General features: G+C 42.1%; 1 protein-coding gene across 2 annotated transcripts in view; it reads right to left on the bottom strand.

Moving 5' to 3' along the window:
• The window catches only part of ARHGEF28 (Rho guanine nucleotide exchange factor 28), a 160,512-nt gene that overhangs the window by 89,260 nt on the left and 52,305 nt on the right, over nt 1-18,947 (bottom strand). For both annotated transcript variants that reach the window (XM_088129801.1, XM_088129802.1), the window contains exon 7: nt 11,235-11,307. In XM_088129801.1, the coding sequence (XP_087985927.1) occupies nt 11,235-11,307 (73 nt within the window). The remainder of the gene's footprint in view (nt 1-11,234; nt 11,308-18,947) is intronic.

Here is an 18,947-nt window from a genome sequence, read left to right on the forward strand (position 1 = left end):
TCCTTCGTTGCCCGGGCGGTGTGTTTGGGATCATTGTCATGCTGAAAGACCCAGCCACGTTTCATCTTCAATGCCCTTGCTGATGGAAGGAGGTGTTCACTCAAAATCTCACGATACGTGGCCCCATTCATTCTTTCCTTTACACAGATCAGTCGTCCCGGTCCCTTTGCAGAAAAACAGCCCCAAAGCATGATGTTTCCACCCCCATGCTTCACAGTAGATATGGTGTTCTTTGGATGCAACTCAGCATTCTCTCTCCTCCAAACACGACGAGTTGAGTTTAGACCAAAATGTTCTACTTTGGTTTCATCTGACCATATGACATTCTCCCAATCCTCTTCTGGATCATCCAAATGCTCTCTAGCAAACTTCAGACGGGCCCGGACATGTACTGGCTTAAGCAGGGGGACACGTCTGGCACTGCAGGATTTGAGTCCCTGGCAGCATAGTGTGTTACTGATGGTAGCCTTTGTTACTTTGGTCCCAGCTCTCTGCAGGTCATTCACTAGGTTCCCCCATGTGGTTCTGGGATTTTTGCTCACCATTCTTGTGATCATTTTGACCCCACGGGGTGAGATCTTGCGTGGAGCCCCAGATCGAGGGAGATTATCAGTGGTCTTGTATGTCTTCCATTTTCTAATTATTGCTCCCACAGTTGATTTCTTCCCACCAAGCTGCTTGCCTATTGCAGATTCAGTCTTCCCAGCCTGGTGCAGGTCTACAATTTTGTTTCTGGTGTCCTTCGACAGCTCTTTGGTCTTGGCCATAGTGGAGTTTGGAGTGTGACTGTTTGAGGTTGTGGACAGGTGTCTTTTATACTGATAATAAGGTCAAACAAGTGCCATTACTACAGGTAACAAGTGGAGGACAGAGGAGCCTCTTAAAGAAGTAGTTACAGGTCTGTGAGAGCCAGACATCTTGCTTGTTTGTAGGTGACCAAATACTTATTTTCCACCATGATTTGCAAATAAATTCTTTAAAAATCAGATGATGTGATTTTCTGGATTTTTTTTCCCATTTTGTCTCTCATAGTTGAGGTATACCTATGATGAAAATTACAGGCCTCTCTCATCTTTTTAAGTGGGAGAACTTGCACAATTGGTGGCTGACTAAATACTTTTTTGCCCCACTGTAGACAACTTTTTTAGTTCCTGAATATTTGCACTTGCAGCAGGTGCTTCAAGCTAAGGTGACATGACTCAGTCAAGAGCAATAAAATGTTTCTAAGCATTAATACTTCTATTTATTTATTTATTTATTTATTTTATTTGTCCCTGCCCATCTCCCCACAATGGGGGACTCTGGGCGGCTTACAACACACTAAAAAACATAAATACCATTAAAAGTTATAAAACCAAACATTAAAAATAAAAAAGCTAAAAAATCCAAGAGGCTGATAGGGGCCACACCAGGCCGCTAAGGGGCCAGCCAACCTCACTTCTGATATCCTCCCTCCCTGCCCCAGGCCAGATGGCAGAGCCATGTCTTCAAGTCCCTCCGAAAGGCCTGGAGTGAGGGGGCCTGTCTCACCTCCGGGGGCAAGATGTTCCAAAGGGTGGGGGCCACAGCAGAGAAGGCCCGCCTTCTGGACCCCACTAGTCGAAGTTCTTTTACCGTGGGGATCCGAAGCATGCCCTCTCTGTGAGATCGGGTGGGATGGGTAGAGACTGTGGGGGCGAGGCAGTCCTTCAGGTAGCCTGGCCCCATGCCATGTAGGGCTTTAAAGGTGATAACCAATACCTTGAATTGGACCCAGAAGCAAACTGGTACCCAATGCAGCTCACGGAGCAGGGGTGTTATATGGGTCCTTCTTCGGGCCCCAAAAATTGCTCGCGCGGCTGCATTCTGGACCAGCTGGAGCTTCCGGATATTCTTCAAGGGTAGCCCCATGTAGAGCACATTGCAGTAGTCTATCTGGGAGATAACAAGGGCATGAGTGACTGTCCGCAAGGCATCCTGATCCAGGAAAGGGCATAACTGGTGCACAACCCGAAGCTGTGCAAAAGCCCTCCTGGCCACGGCTGCCACCTGCTCTTCGAGCAGGAGCCATGAGTCCAGGAGGACACCCAAATTACGCACTGGGTCTGTCTGGGGCAGTGTTACCCCATCCAGGACCAACAATGACAACGTCCCGGATACAGAGAAGCCATTAACCCACAGCCACTCCGTCTTGCCAGGGTTCAGCTGGAGCCTGTTGTTCCCCATCCAGACCCTCACAGCCTCCAGGCACCGCGAGAGGGCAGTCACGGCATCACTTACCTCACCAGGGATGGAAATGTATAGTTGAGTATCATTAGCATACTGATGATACCTCATCCCATGATGACGGATGATCTCACCCAGCGGCTTCATATAGATGTTAAAAAGGAGCGGAGAGAGAACCGAACCCTGCGGCACCCCACAAAGGAGGGGCCGAGGATGGGACCTCTCGCTCCCTATCACCACAGATTGGGATCAGCCCTGGAGAAAGGAGGTGAACCAGCACAGAACTGTGCCGCCCACCCCCATATCCCTGAGCCGTCCCAAGAGAATACCGTGGTCGACGGTATCGAATGCCGCTGAGAGATCAAGGAGAGCAAGGATGGTCACACTACCACCATCCGCTCCCGCCAGAGATCATCCATAAGTGCGACCAATGCCGTTTCCGTTCCATAGCCGGGCCTGAAACCTGACTGATAAGGGTCCAGATAATCCGTTTCCTCCAGGACCCTTTGGAGCTGCGAAGCCACCACTTTCTCAACCACCTTCCCCAAGAAGGGGAGGTGGGAGACTGGACGAAAATTGTCCAGTACAGTAGGATCCAGGGAAGGCCTCTTGAGGAGGGGGCGCACCAACGCCTCTTTAAAGGGTGCTGGAAACACTCCCTCCTGCAAGGATGCTGTAACCATCGCCTGGATCCAACCACATGTCCCCTCCCGAGCTGCTTTCACCAGCCAGGAGGGGCATGGGTCCAGATGACAAGTGGTGGCCCTCACAGACCGAAGGATCCTGTCCACTTCCTCAGGAACGACAGGATCAAATCGTTCCCAGCTAACTGGGCAAGGACGATCCCCCGGTATCTCCCCAGACTCTGCACCACACTCGGAGTCCAACTTGGAATGAATCCGAGCGATTTTATCCTGCAGGTGCTCTGCAAATTCCTCCGTGCGGCCCTGCAAATGCACCACCACATCCCCCTTACCCAGGAGGGACCTGGTGATGCCAAACAGGACCGCCGGATGGCACTCTGCGGACGCAATAAGGGCGGAGAAGTACTGACGCTTCGCTGCCCTTATTGCCACAATGTAGGCCTTAATAGCGGCTCTAACATGTGTTCGGTCGGATTCAGTCCGTGTCTTCCTCCAGCAGCTCTCTAGACGTCTCTTAACCCTCTTCAGCACCCTCAACTCCTCCGTAAACCACGGGGAGTGTCGGGGCTGACGTGGCAAGAGAGGTCGCAAAGGCGCGATCCTGTCCAAGGCCCCGGCTGCCTCTCTATTCCAGGCAGCAGCCAGGGCCTCCGCCAGACCGTGCAGCAGGTCCACGGGAATATCCCCCAGCTCCCTCTGAAACCCTGACGGGTCCATCAGGCGCCGGGGGCAGACCAATCATATGGGTCCTGCCTCCCTGCGGAGAGGGGTGGCATAAGAGAAACTCAGGGTCACCAGGGCGTGATGTGCCTTTGATTGGTTCAGATTCCCTTCCTTACTTGTTTGATCATTCCTATGAACAAAAGACACGGCCAGATATCTTTTGCCCTGACATGTCCAGACCAAAACGTACGTGAATCCACATTCCATGTTCATATTATTATGACTCAATAGGAGAAACCTCTAGCTTTGCTATGGCACAACAGTGCCACATAAAACGACCTCATGCTGAAAGATCAGAATAAATGAAATTCAACCCATGCTTCCCCAAACAGCCTCTTATGCAATGGCACATCTAGTAGAAACTAGATTGTGCCTTTATCATCGCACAATGGGTTGTTAGGAAGATGAGTTTAGATGCTAGATCATTTCTGATTTACTGGACAGTCCCAGGATTAAGCATTTTACTTGAATGGATAAAGCAACAGGTAATCTCTCCAAAGATGCTAGCTTCCATATCCTATTTTATAAAGATAAGCAATTCTGAGAAGTGAAGTAGCAGCCACAAGGAAGCTCTGTCTATCAGCATCCCCAGCAGATGGACTAGATAATTTCTCTCCAACTATCCTCTCTGCAATGTATTTTGAACGTGTGCTGAAACTCAGTATCTCAGGTAAGCAAGAAGTAGCTAGGCTGACTACATTGATTTTATTTGGAATTCTAAATGTGTGTAATTGTTATCTTCCCTTACTTTTCTTATTCTTCTTTATCCAATAACATCTTTGTATACCTAGATATTTGGCTTTATTGGTTTAATAAGGAAATTTCTCATTAAAATCTTCCCCATTTTGGAGATGGTACAGTTATACCATCTTCTGAAAGACAATACTCATTGTCTTTCAGAATTGGCACAAGTGTTGTCCCCTCTCCTCCTCCCCAGTTCTGTATTTCAGGGCTTTGGGCAGGTAGATCCAAAGCATATTTTTCTAAAGCTGGGCTGAAGAGATAAATCTTTGGTAGAACTAAAACAGATTAAGATGAGACCGAACATTGAGCCTGACTGGTGACAGTCTATCATAATTATTAGAGAACTCTGAGGAACGATCTGCTCATGATATTTTAAATTAACCCCCTTCCCAGTTTGTAAAACTCAGATTTATCCTATACAAGTGTTGCAAGAATCAGCCGATCAAATTATCTAAAGCACTGACTGGTCAATTTGAATTTTCCTCCATGGAAGCTACTCTCATCCCACTAGGAACCCCCCCATTGAGTGAATCTACTTTTTTTCCAGAGGTTGGCAGAGAATAGAAGTCACTTCTGCTGTGGAGTCCTAAGGAAGCACCTTGTAAACAGATCACAGATCAACTTTCTAAATAAGGTTTGGTTGTTAAGTCTGATAAGTAAATTAGTAAAGTTAATGTTTTGTTTTAATTTAAATTGGAAGAGTTTATTTTTGCTGAAGGTTTTCCTATACACTGCAGATCTTTGTGGTCCCTTTCAACCTTACAGTTCTATGATTCTGGTGCCAGAATACTCAGTGTACTTTTACTTAATTCTTAAAGGAAAAGGTTTAGAAGATGAGCTTGTCCTTCTCTAAAAGTTCAATTTTGCAAGCCTAGATTTCCTATGTTCAGGCTGAGGTTTTGTAATTGTCATAAATCATATGAGTGGTGGCAGCCTCTCTACTCTGGAAATAAGAATGTGAGTCTGACAGCCAGTCCTACCTCACAAGTTAAGAGGAGCAGATTCCCCTCTCAGTTGTTAGAATGCCATATTGATCAAGACAGAATTTTTTAAGTATAATAAAAGGCAGAAAACATTGCAGTAATTTATAAGGGTCATAAATAGCAAGTAACATTTTAAAGATAGAAATAAAGAATAATTGTGAACACAATGGAAACTTTAAAATAATGTCCAGAAAATAGTCCAATGTGTCCTCTCCTAACCTGGTGCTTTTCAGATAACTTCAACACTATAATTTCCAGCCAAATTAGCTCTTGGCATCTGGAAGTTTCCAAACGGGTCTAATCTCTTCTCTGAAATATTTTCCCCAAATACTAAATCCTAGAATGAGATCATTATTGACTAAGGATTTGTTGATCTCTCTCTCTCTCTCTCTCTCCTCATTTAACAAACAAGATCTTTCTTTAACTTAAAAGTTAGCTAATGAACATTAGTTAAATTGAGATTCATTGTTCAGGCAGACATATCACCGTACCTAATGGTGTAGTACAAGCAAATCATAAAAAGAAATGATTGTTATCATAATGTTTTACAGTTCCACTGATCAAACCTTAAGGCTCATTTAGAATATTATTACCAGAGCAATAGTTAAAATTATTTTCTCTTATGAGAACTTTTCAGATTATGTACACAGTGTCATGGAATGCACACCACTGAGCTCAGTGAGACTTGCTTCTAAGTAAACATGAGTTGTGAAACACAACTGTTTCATGATCAAATACTAGAGATTACATTTCTGTGCCTTATCTGTCTTATAATTTCTGTCTGATGCTCTAGAACAAGTACGTACACTTCTATTTTCTGTGTTCAAAAGCCAGATTTAACAGCCTTTGGGGAGGGAGAATGATATCATTTATTGGAGAAGAGGTTTTTTGGAATTTGGGCTTTTGCTTTGTTTTTGTTTTTTTAATTATGGTGTGACTGTTTTAGAACTACACTATAGGAGTGTAGTTCTAAAATTTAGGAGTACTCTTTCATCACTAGTTGTCATGAGATTTGCAAGTGCAACTGTGGGCAAGAAGCACATTTACCCATATACAGCTAGTGTACCAATGATCAACTGTTCCTGAGCTAGCCAGACTTAGCAACAGTTATTCACGCCTTGGGTACAACCCACTAACATACATGGGGCTACACTTAAATGTCTGGAAACTGCAATTGGTACAAAACGCAGCAATTAAGCTGTTGACTAGGACAGGGTCCAGGAATGTAAGATGACTATATTGAAAAATCTGCACTGATTATCAGTTGCCTTCCAGGCACAAATCATGTTGCTGATCTTGGCCTTTAAAGCCCATAAGGGCTTGGGGCTGATTATTTGCAGAACTGCCTCTCCTGCTATGAACCTGCACTGCTACTCAGATCAGGAGGAAAGCACCTTTTAAAGATCTCCCCACCACCAGAAGCCTATCTTGTACATGGAAAAGTCTTGAATGCATATGTTCAGATCCCAGTCACCCAATATTTAGTAAGAGACAAAACATAACTGTATTTATTGCACTGATTTATATAGCCATCCTTCTTGCAGCAAACGTAAGATTAAAACCAACACAAGAAAAATAATAAATAATAGCAATAAACAATAATGGCATAATATTATTGTCAGCTCTATCACACTTGAGGTCAAGCAAACTAAAACCACATAACCACTGTCATATCAAGAAAAAAAAAAACCAGTAACAGGCTCACCCAACCTGCAGGCCTCATGCCTGGAGCAACATGGAGCAAATCTAGGTCTTTGAGGATTTACAAAATGCCAGGAGGCTATAAAGCCAAACAAATCTTGGGGCGGGGGGCGGGGTATGATGTCCAAAAGGCAGGTCCTGTGGCAGAAAAGGCCTACTTCTTGGGTCTCATCAAATGGCACTGCTTTATAGGTGGGACCTGGAGCAGGCACACTAGATCTATCTAGGCAGCAAAACCCCATCCAGAACTAAGGATGGAAAAACTCAGGATCCATGGGTGTCAGGCCTAGCCCGAGGAACTCCAGGAGACCATGCAAATTCTGTTCAGCAACATTTATTAGCTACAACCTCTATCAAGAATCTTCCCAGACTGAAACTCTCTTCCCACAGTAGCTATGAAAACAGAGTGAATTCCTCAGGGAGGTGCCAGCCTCATCCTCTTATCTCTTCCTCACCCTTCTGGAGACGAAAGAGGATGCTTGCCTCCCTGAGTGTGGCCTTCATAATTCCATTTCATCACAATGGGGCCTTAAAATCTATGTTATGCTAGGGTTGAGTTGAAGCCTGTTCTTCTCCATCCAGACCTTCACAACCTCCAGGCACTGAGAAAGAATCTTAACGGCATCCCTTTGTCAGCTTGGGATAGAGATGTACAGTTGTGTATCATCAGCATATTGATGATACCTCACCCACTGCCAGGGGATGACCTCACCCAGTGGCTCCATGTAGATTTTAAACAGGTGTAGGGAGAGAACAGAACCTTGGGAGATCTCTCCTCTCTTTTCAACATCAACCAGAACCTGAAGTAAGAAGAAGAATCATTGCAACATTGTGCTCTCCACTGCCAACTCTCTGAGTTGGTCCAGAAGAATACCATTATCAATGGTATTGAAAGCCTCTGAGAGATAAAGGAGAATAAGGACAGATGTATCACTCCCATTTTGTCCCACTCCTGTCATTCACAAGTGTAAACTATTCCATTTCAATCCCATACCCAGACCTGAATCCCAACTGAAAGGAATCCAGATAACCTGTTTCCTCCAGGGTCCTCTAAAGCTGCAGTGCAATCACTTTCTCAACCACCTTCTCTAAAAAGGGAAAGTTGGAGACAGGGTGAAAACTGTTCAACACAGTTGGGTCCAGTGATGGTTTCTTGAAGGAAGGATGTACCTTAAGGCCTGGCACGATCACCCCCTCTCTCATGGATGAAATCACCACCACCTGGACCCAGCCACATGTCATCTCCCAGGAGGCCTTAAACAGCCAGGAGGGACATTGATCTAATATACAGGTGGCTGAGGTCACAGGCCTGAGGACCCTGTCCACTTCCTCAGAACAATGAGAAAACTCATCTCAGATAACAAAATCAGACTACACCTCTGATAGGACTTGCCATACAGCCAAAGTCCGACTTAAAGTGAATCTGAGTGATTTTATCCAACAGATGCTTAGTGTATTTCTCACAATGGCCCTACAGAAATGATTCAGGATCCATTCTTCCAAGAAGGGAGCAAGTCACCCTGAACAGCGCCACTGATTGGCTATCTGTGGATGCAATAAGGATGGAAAAATACATATGTTCTGCTGCCCTTATCATCATCAAGTAGTCCTGAATAAAGGCTCATATTTGGTTAGATTCACTCTTCATTTTCTTCCAGCAGTGCTCTAGGCATCTCTTCTGCTGTTTCATCACTTGTCGCTCCTCTGTAAACCCAAGGGAATCCCAGGTTCCATGAGCAGGGAGAAGTGATTCAATCCAAAGAAGCAGCTGCCCCCTCATTCCAAGCCGTGAACAAGGGCTAAGTTGAACCATGCACTAGACCTTTAGGAACAACCTCATGCTCCCTCTAAAACCCAACCAGGTCCATCAGGCACCTAGGGCAGACAAATCAAATAGGTCCTAACTTCCTGAGGTGGGACCAGCACCAGAGCATTTCAAGGCAATCAGAAAGTGATTAGTCTATGGCAAGGGAATGACAGTAGGCTCCCCAAAAACCAAATCACATCATCATTGACCAGAGAGAAAAAGCAGATCCAATGTGTGACCACTATTGTGTATTGGGCCCTCAGGTCAGGGCCATGGCTGGCCATGAACTCCTGAACCACATCAAAATCTGCCCCCAAAGAGGGCAGGTTGAAGTTCCCAGGACCGTATTTCTGAGAGGACAATCCCCCCACAATATCCATCCAGGCCTCAGTAATATACATTCAGTCAGCCTCTCATCAACAATTAAGTCACGGATGAGAGGATGAAAGCACTTTCATTTCAAGCTGACTTGGCATTTGGTAGCAGCAGTCAAAAGCCCAAGTCTTTGAAAGTCCAATGACCAGGTATCTCTTCATTTTATTTCTATGTTTAATTTCAATTCCAAGTGGGGTAGAAATATAATAAATAAATTCTGAATTCAACCTCCAAATGAAAAAGAGGAAAAAATCCTCAGTATTAAAATAACCAGAAATAACTCAATAATATTCTGAAATAATTTGACTGGAATTCTGTTCTCTTGGGTGTATTTCAAAAATGTAAAATTGGCTACTACTGAATTAGTTAAATCTTTGGGGGGGATATTTTAACCCTTTTGCTTTAAGAAGAATCCTGTTGAATTGCAGGGGCATATAAAATCCAGTATGTAAGCAAGTAAATCTTTACACTTCATTCACAGGACATGTTTTAAAAAAAAAAACTGGCTTCTAGCTAAAACTGCATACATTTGCCATCTTGAAATATCAATATCAATCCCAAAAGTTACATATAGACTGAATAATTTTGCAGTGGGAAAAAGAAGACTCTCTGTATTGAGTTCTTCTCCGAACTACAGAAGAGGTTCCACAAATGTATTATAAGACACCTCAACGATGAACTGGAGGATCAGCAGCCCATCAGCAGCCGATCGAAGGTTTTCCATGGCCTGTAACATAGGCCATGTTCACACAATATGCTTAATCAGGTAAAGACCTAGTATCTGCATTTACACAGCAAGACTCCAAATGATCCCTGCAGTTATCTGCAGTTGCAATCTAACTTGATAAAATTTTTTTTGTGACACAAAGTATCATGTAAAACAAGCCAGTTTGGTAATTTATGATTTAGTCTATTTTATGAGCCCTGAAAATTGGTTAATTCAGTAGCCAACTTAAGTTTTTGTGTAAATGCAGCCATAGTGAAATGATCTGCATTCAGAAACTTGCTTACCTTTATGGATTAGTGCCATGCAGAAATCTGCCTTGCAATTTTTGCCTGTAAAAGAGGCTTCTGCTTTTCTACCTTACACTCAAGGTCCCTGAGGATAATATGGGGGAATGCCACTTTCTGGTGGTGCCGTTTTCTGTTCCATGCCTTTCCAGCACTCTGACGCTTCCCTGGGTGCTCACACTTCCCAATCTGGAAAAAGCCAAACTGGAGGAATTCCCTTGGATTTAACTGAAGTGTGGGGAGTCAGGGAGGCTTTAGACCACTGGCTAGATGATTGTACAATGAAAGCCAGCATACTCTCACACAACCATCTGGCTACTTCATAACTCAACTAAGTACAAGAACACCACATTTTATCTACAAGAATTTCACCAAAATCCTCCTCTTCTTTGGTAAGAAATTTTTGAAAGCAAATTCTATGTCAGCAAGCTGAATGAAAAGTGGTGGAAAAAATACAGGTTAATTTTTCTGCAGACACTACTATGAGTACAGAGCTGTTGAGAGAGGAAGGGAACATGGCAATGGGACAATCTGTTCAATATCCATAAGGGAGGTCCCTTATATCTCAGGAGTGTGCATCGCTGGCTCCTGTCCACCATATTGCTCACCAGGCCTCACACCAACTTGGGCCCTTATAGGGAACAGGGAGCAGTAGCAAGAACCCAAACGATACCTGCACTGTGCTCCATGAACCCCATAATCAGCCCTAATTGCAACACTGCTACTGAAGTCAAAGCCATTGCTACTTTTTTCCCCAGTTAGATTACAGGCTCTGAAATTCAGAAACCCTCAGGAATGTTATTTTTTCTTCTAGAGGTATTATTTTTAATTATATAGTTTGGAATTATATTTATCACTGCAGTACTTAAAATGGATTATAATATTTAGGTTCTCTGTTTCGTCTCATAATTCTGCAGATGATCTTGGTTAAAAGGAAACTATGCCTAGGTGTACAAGTGAACAGTGAAAGCCTTTTGATATATTTTACACATATAATGCAATGAATTATAAATTATGTCACACAATACAGAATGAAAATACCTTCTTTAGAAGTTATAGAGTTGCAAGACATCTGCACTCCTCCCAGTGTCTCAGCTTGGTTTGGCGTAAGATTCTTAAAAAGTTTAAAAGAGTCAAATAATAAATAGGTTGAATTATTATGTTCATTATGTTATCATCATTTTATATCTTTCATACAGGATGCACAAAGCAAATTCACAGAGTAACATAACCTTCCCCAATCCAAAACTCCCCAGAGGCCCTCAGGCTGCAGCACCCAGAATTCACAGACAGCAAAGCCAATAAGTAATAGAGTGCTGGGAGTTGATGTCCAAACACATTTGGGATACACCTGGAAGGAATAGTATTCAAACATACTACATAAGTTCTGACTAAAATAAGATCATAGCCTGAAGCTAAGTACACTTGAGTTTTGTCAGTGCCTACGTTCAACCATGGACCAGAATTCCCATACACGCTCCTTTGAGTTGCACTTACCAAGTTTCTTAGCACAACATTTACTGTATTATTATTATTATATAAATATTAATGTAATATTTACATTAGACAAGTTGTATTTAAGCTGAATATTTCTATTTAATTAGATGCCTTTCTCCGTGGTAAATGATATCCAAAGTTGCTTAAGATGAAGACTTTATTATGAAACAAATACAAAACAAATACTTCATCATTGATATATACAGACATAGATAGATATAACAGAGTTGGTGACTCATGCCCTTATCATCACAGTTAGATTTCCGCAATGCACTTTACTTGAAGTAGAAGTGAAGATCACTTAGAAACTATAGTTCGTCCAAAATGCAGCAGTTCACATTCTGACTGGCACTAGTCTCTATGACTGTATTATACCTATCTTGCTGGCCCTGTACTGGTTATTGATAGTTTTGACATATAAACCCTATAGGGTTGGCATCAAAGTGTTTCAGGACTGCTTACACCAATTAGACTCAACTCATCTGAAGAGATCTTCCCAGGAGAAACTGCTAAGGTGCCCTGTTTCCATGCAGCGAGAGGGATGAAACCAGAAAATTGTTTTTCTATCAAACACTCTCGAACAGCCTCTTTCCAAAAGCCAGGTTGACCTCCTCAGTGATGGCCTTCTGGAAGGTTCTGAAGACTAAAACTGTATACATTCTGTATACATATAATGAGTATATACATTCAAAACTGGATTTGATTAGTTAATACATTAGTATTGTGGATTATTTATGGCAGTTTTGTTTTATTGTATATTGTTGTTACTGAGCTTTACATGAGTTGATGATGATTTGACAGCATAGCAAGTTTGACTAATATTTAAAAATAAATAAAATTTCAAATTCAGTGTTGCAGAGGAATGACACCATCAAATACAAAAGAAATGAACACTTGCACTAGAAATAAATAAATAGCCAATCCAACTGTCAGTGTTGGGCACTCCTAGGGAACAAAGGGGCTGAGATAGGGAACAACATCTGATCTCCAGGACTGATACTCTACAGCTTACTCTCCTCCAAGAAGGTCTGACAAGCGGAAAGAGCAGGTGCTGAGGATTAGCGATGCTGCTCAGCCCTCTCCTCAGGCTCTCAGTTCTTTGGCTGCTGCGGCAGATCTTGCTGCTGGGAGAATGATGTTGGGCTGGTTCTTCTTGGCATGGTGGGAAGCCCCTGATCACACAAGGCTCTCCTTGCCAAGTCAACATCAGCACCAGAAACTGGTTTATGCCAGTATGGAGAAAAGCCGCAGAGCAAGTTCTTCCCACATAATTATGAGCTTCTTGGGTTAATCCAGCAGCAGAGAATTAATTCAGGTTCTCTGCAGTGTCCTCAGCTTCCCTGCTGGCACGGCTGTAACTTCCTTGTCTGTACAGCCCAACTGCCTCCCTAGCTGATTTCCTGCTTTTGAAGTATTTAAAGCTTTTTATTGTTATTCTTGGTCTTGAAGTTTTTAGCAATACAATCCTCAAATTCATTTCTGGCATCCCTCAATGTCTGGCTTTTTGTTTTTTGGGGTGCAGGTTGTATTCTTTTTCATTCTCCTTATTCTGCAAGGCTTCCTTCAGAAAATACTTCTAAAACTTCCTTCACTCACTGAATACATGGGCATACTCTTGATTTGCTGGTACTTTTCTACTCAGTAGTAAACATTTTGGTTGGACTTTCATTATTGTGCTTGTCTAATTCTGCTGGTTTATTCATAATAAGAGCATGCTCATCTGCAATCTGGTAATGAATGAGAAGGTGGACCTGGCAGGCTTTACTGAGACCTGGCTGGGCAAGGCAGCGATTTCATTCTCTTTGTCCAGCTCTCAGCCCTTCAAGGTAGGCCAGGTTAGGAAACAAACAAAGATTTCAGGAATGCTACTTTACTCTTGTAGGTATAACAAAATCTTGAAAGCTTGCCAGTTTCCCTCTGGCCCCTCTTATACCAAACAGAATCAAGGTGAGATTATTTTGAATTTCTTTCTCATAAATCCTCCTTTCCTAGGACTGAGTTACTGTTGATTTTCTCTTAATGGTTCTTGGTTAAGCTGAGCTACAGGGATACACTGAGGATCCTTCTGGCATATTGGCTGTCCTTACCACCATTTGGTTCCTTTTCTGAGATCCCTGATCTGGTCTGATATAGGTATGGGAAAACTAAGCAGCTTGTGGACTTCATACCAACCAGGTCGTCTCTGACCTGAAACTTGAAGGTGGTCATAACTGGACTTTGTATTTGCCTCAAAGCAGTTGGGTGGTGGTCTGAATATGGAGAGCATTACATGAAGCTCATTGCATGGTCAGATCACTTTCTGATCCAATTAAGATTAACTGCCACCTGGGACTCCATAGGCAGGTCTCATTAAAAGGGTACTTCCTGGAGCACTTAATGGATCCAGAGGGGTTCCAGAGGGCACATGGGGAGTTTCCCAACAATCTGTCAAACAGTTCCACCAAAAGACCAGTTAGCTTCTAACAAAAGGAGACAACCCAAATCTTTGATAATATTGCAAATCCCAGGATGCACACTGATTTACTGAGGCATTTTGGAAGATGAAGTGACAGAAATGACACATAGAATATTAGTGGAGAAAGTCCAAAAGTGAACTCAAGAACCGTTACCTAGGCAAAAGGGGTTGAAATATTTTTTAAGTCCTGAGAAACAAGAAAATATTCAGAAGTGGCTCAGGTAGACGCTTCCCTGATTCACTGGAGTATAAGGAGAAGGAAGGTACAGCACAAACTTGCAAGATTCTGTTATTATAGTCAATTTCAATAAAAGTAGTTCTAGTCTTTCTGGGAAACTGATTTCCTGATCTGGTCTACCTAGTGGGGCTGACAGGGAGACAAAATGGTGCTCTCCTCCCTTATTGTGTCAATGGACTGTAAGCTGGTGGGCTTGTTTAGGGTGCTGAAATCTCTCTACATTTTAGGGAAACATGAGCATGGCCACTGTAACTGTTTTGCACAACATTTTGCTGAGAAAATCACTCACATTCATCAAGGTCATCACTCCTATTGGGCAGTATGATCTGCTGACTGAAGCACTATTTAGCCCTGTTATCTGTGACTCCTTTTTGTCTGTGGACTCCAAGAAAGTAGCTAGAGTGCCCTCTGCTATGACCCCTGCCATTTGTAAGCTAGATACATGCCCTTCTTGGCTACTATATGGGATTGTAAGGATGCAACAACCAAGATTTGGGTATCATCAATATCTTACTGACGGGGGTAGTGTTGGCAGTCTTAATGGTGTGCTGCACATTTTCCTTAAAGAGGCCGTCCTTGCATCCAGCAATATATTGCCCAATCTTCAACTTTCTCTTTTTGGGGAAGACTGTTGAGCATGTGATGGGGATTCAGCTGCAGAGAATCCTAGAAAAAGTAGATTATCTAGGCACTTTTCAGTCAGGATTCAGAGTGGACATGGGAAGAAATAGCACTGGTTGCTCTAGTGAATGACCTATGTTGGAATCTTGACGTGGGGAATACATTCCTCTTGTTCCTACTTGATCTCTGGGCAGTTTTGATCATCCACTATGATATCTTCCTGGAACACCCTACAAGGTTTGGGAATTGGGATACTGCTCTGCAGTGATTCCATTCCTACCTCAGTAGGCAGTACCAGTCACTGATATCAGGCAGAAGAGGTTGGCCTGGTAACAAATCCCTTGAGGGTTGCCACAAGGGTCATCCCTTTCCCCTCTTCCTAAAGAGGAAGAGGTCATCTCACAGTTGAAGATATAATACCATCAATATACTGATGATATTCAGCTGGAAATGATAGCTGGAGAAGTCCAGGTGCCTAATGCTGTTGGGGTGTGGAAGGGGCAGAACAAGTTAAAACTGAACCCTAGCAAGCTGGAATTACTGGAGGACTCACATTTATTGCTGGAAGGGCAGGTGGAAGCTGTGGCAGGAGGGACATTGCACCATTTGTGGCCCCTCTCAAAGCAGGAGAACTTGGCTACAGTGACTCATGTCCTTATTGCCAGACAATTAGACTGCTGCAAAGCATTCTATACTGGACTCCCTTTGAAGGCCATTTGGAAATTGCAGTTAATCAAAATGCAGCAGCCACTTACTGACTGGTGCTAGCTGCTATCATCATATTATACCTATTTTGTGGGTCCTCCATTGGCTACCAATGTTTCTGGGTGCAAATCAAAATATTATATTTGATGTATAAAATCTAGTATATCTTGGCACTTAGCTACTTCCAGGACAGCCTACTCTAGCCAGATTCAACCCCTCTGAGGTGATCCTTCCTGGACCAGCTGTTTATTTTATTTTATTTATTTATTTATTAAATTTTTCAACCACCCATCTCCCCCCGATGGGGGAACTCTGGGCGATTCACAACAAACATTAAAACATAAAATATATAAATACATAAAACCTTAATTAAAAACATTACTAAATTATTATAATAATTTATATATAATATATATATAAATATAATTATAAATTAAATAATATAAATTACATAAATAAATGTTCATGGTGTCCCACTTCTGTGAGGTAATGGGAGATGAGACCAGAAAGCATTGCACCATGGTACTGACATTATGGAAAAACATTCTAGAAGTTAAACTGGACCCCTCTGTGATGGCCTTTCAGAATCTTTGAAGACCAAGCTCTTGCGCAGGGCCTTTAGGAAATGACATTGCCATCTTTACTCAGATATTATTTTTATTAGCTATTACAGTAGTACCGGTTCATTCTTGTGGCATACTATATTGCAAACCTTTACTACTATTATTATATGTTGTTGCAAACTGCCATGAGTCTAGAAGATATGATGAGATACAAATTTCCTTGAAATCAAATAAGATTATTTTGGACTTTTAGTCATTTAAATTTGAACAAGTATCTTAGGAACAAGAATCACAAATAGTTATATGTTCATCCATACAAAGACACTAATTGCATTGGTCTGAAAATGAGGAAAGCCTCCACTTGCTACATCTCAGCAATTCTGTTTCATATTACTGAGTTTCCATTTCCAACAACCAGCAATCTTAAGCAAAATCACTGGGAAGAAGGAAGAAGAAAGAGATTTCTCCCCCTAGAGATCTTAGGAAAATTGTTACTTTCCTACATCCTTCTCTTTCCAAGTGAACTTATTCATAATTGTACATTTTCTTTACCCCTGAAGAGAAGGAAATCAAAGATTAATCACTACCCAGCTGTAAATTAAAATTTATTTGCATTCAAAGACCAAACTATCAAGCATAGTCCAAAACAGTCAAGTAAAAACAAAGGGAAAAACAAAAAATTAAGTAGTTAAAATTATGGCGTTCTTGGTGCTCTCTGAGCTTAAATATTTGCTTGCAAACGTTTCATTACCCAACTAGATACCATCAGTGTGAGTGGCTGTGGGATTTGCTGGCTGTTTATATATAGTGGCTGCTGGTTTTGATGGGGGTATAATTTCCTTCTTGGTGGTTTCCTTGATTATTGTTTTCTGCCTGATTGTTTGTCTGATGTTAATCCCTGCTTATCTGAATGTTGGCTACTGGAGGGGGGTTGTTCTAGTCTTTTTGTTTCCTTCCTCCACCACAACTGGTAGGGCAAGCTACTATATATAAACAGGCAGCAAACCCCACAGCCACTCACATTAATAATGTTACCTAGTTGGGTAATGAAACATCAAGTTCAGAGAGCACCAAGAACTCCATACTTCAATCCTGAGCTACAGATATTCTCTTCAATTAAAAAAAAATTTTTTTTAAATTAAAGTCAGAGGGCAAAGCTCAAATGACAAAATGATGAACCTGCATACATTAAAAAAAACCAGAGGAGTATGTAAAGAGCACAAAAAGAAAAGAGAAATAAATAAGAACTGGTTTAGGGAAAACAGATTATCAAGATTGTGGACAATTCGTCGTCTTAACAACAATGGCTATTGGAAGAAATTTGGCAATCGTTTTAGACCCTAACCAACGGAGCAGCATAAAAATGTTTGTGGCTTTATAGGTCACAAAAAGTGTGGCCAAAGGCTACAGGCTACTAACCCATGATTTAGGGCAAAAGGGCAGGCATCAACAATTGGCAGCTGTAGGACCACATGCAGTTCCCAAATCCATTTATTGTGGTCATACCCCCCCCCCTTTATTGAGGTGCCCAAGATCAGTGGAATGTTGCAAGAATCGGCATATAGCTTTGAGTCAGAGAATACTAGAAGCTGTAGTGTAAACTCTAAGAAGGCTTAAACAAGGAAAAGCACCAATCCCACCTCCCCACCAAGGAAAAAGCTGAAAATCTTATTCCTGCACTTATCTCTAATTTAACTACTGCGCCTCTCCTACTAAGAATCTGTTAAGTGCAGCCAACAGTCACCAAAAGGTTGTTCCCTTCAAATTCAGGGTGTTTATGAATTACACCTCTTTGTTAAAAGTAGAACATGCATTTCTTCAGTTGATGAGAACTAATGGAAATCAAGTATTTCTAGAAGAGATTGTCTCTGGATGCCTTATTGACTTCACTCTTCATTTCAAGGCAACCATGAACATGCTGGGCAAAATCTTCTGCCCCTTTTATAATTTGTAATTCGTTTCATTCAACGCCTTTGTCATATACAGCAACACTGTCCTGAATAAAATTATGTCCTGTATAGGTAATTTGTGTTCAAAGTTTATTGCATATCTCTAGTTCTCGTTCTTAAGCAATGATTCATCTTGAATCTGATATTTTCTAGCACATATTAGCTTTCCCCCAGGACCAATTTAATTTTCAGCAGGTTACACTAATCTTTTGCAGCTCTACTAAGATTTGTTTATAATCCATCTTCCAAATTCTGTTCAACCTCTGTACTGCTTGTCTGCCCAGGACATCCTGTTTATTCTATGGACTATGCACTCCTTCAGACATTTCCTTCTAATTTTGTATTGCAAAGGCCTTATTGCTGAATCATACATAAAACAGGTTTTTTTTCTTCAAATATACATATAATTGATTGTTCTCTATAAGTGACAAGGGCTGCTTTGCTTGTATATATATACAATTTATTATATATACACCAGACTGGTATATTATATATACCAGACTGATAGTCTTGGGGGACTTCAATCTGCTGTCCCTGGGGCGTGCCTCAGAGGCGGCCCGGGAGTTCATGGCTACCATGGCCTGTCCCAGATTATCCATGACCCAACTTGGGACAGTGGTCTCACACCAGACTTGGTTTTCTCATCAAAGCAGTGGCAATGTGATCTGAAGGAGGAATTACAGCTGTCCCCCTTGTCATGGTCAGATCATGTCCTAGTGGCCTTGA

Source organism: Python bivittatus, unplaced genomic scaffold (assembly GCF_059951505.1).
Source record: "Python bivittatus isolate LINGU-HERP-01145 unplaced genomic scaffold, Pbiv_v1 ctg000850_np1212, whole genome shotgun sequence".
Taxonomy (NCBI): domain Eukaryota; kingdom Metazoa; phylum Chordata; class Lepidosauria; order Squamata; family Pythonidae; genus Python; species Python bivittatus.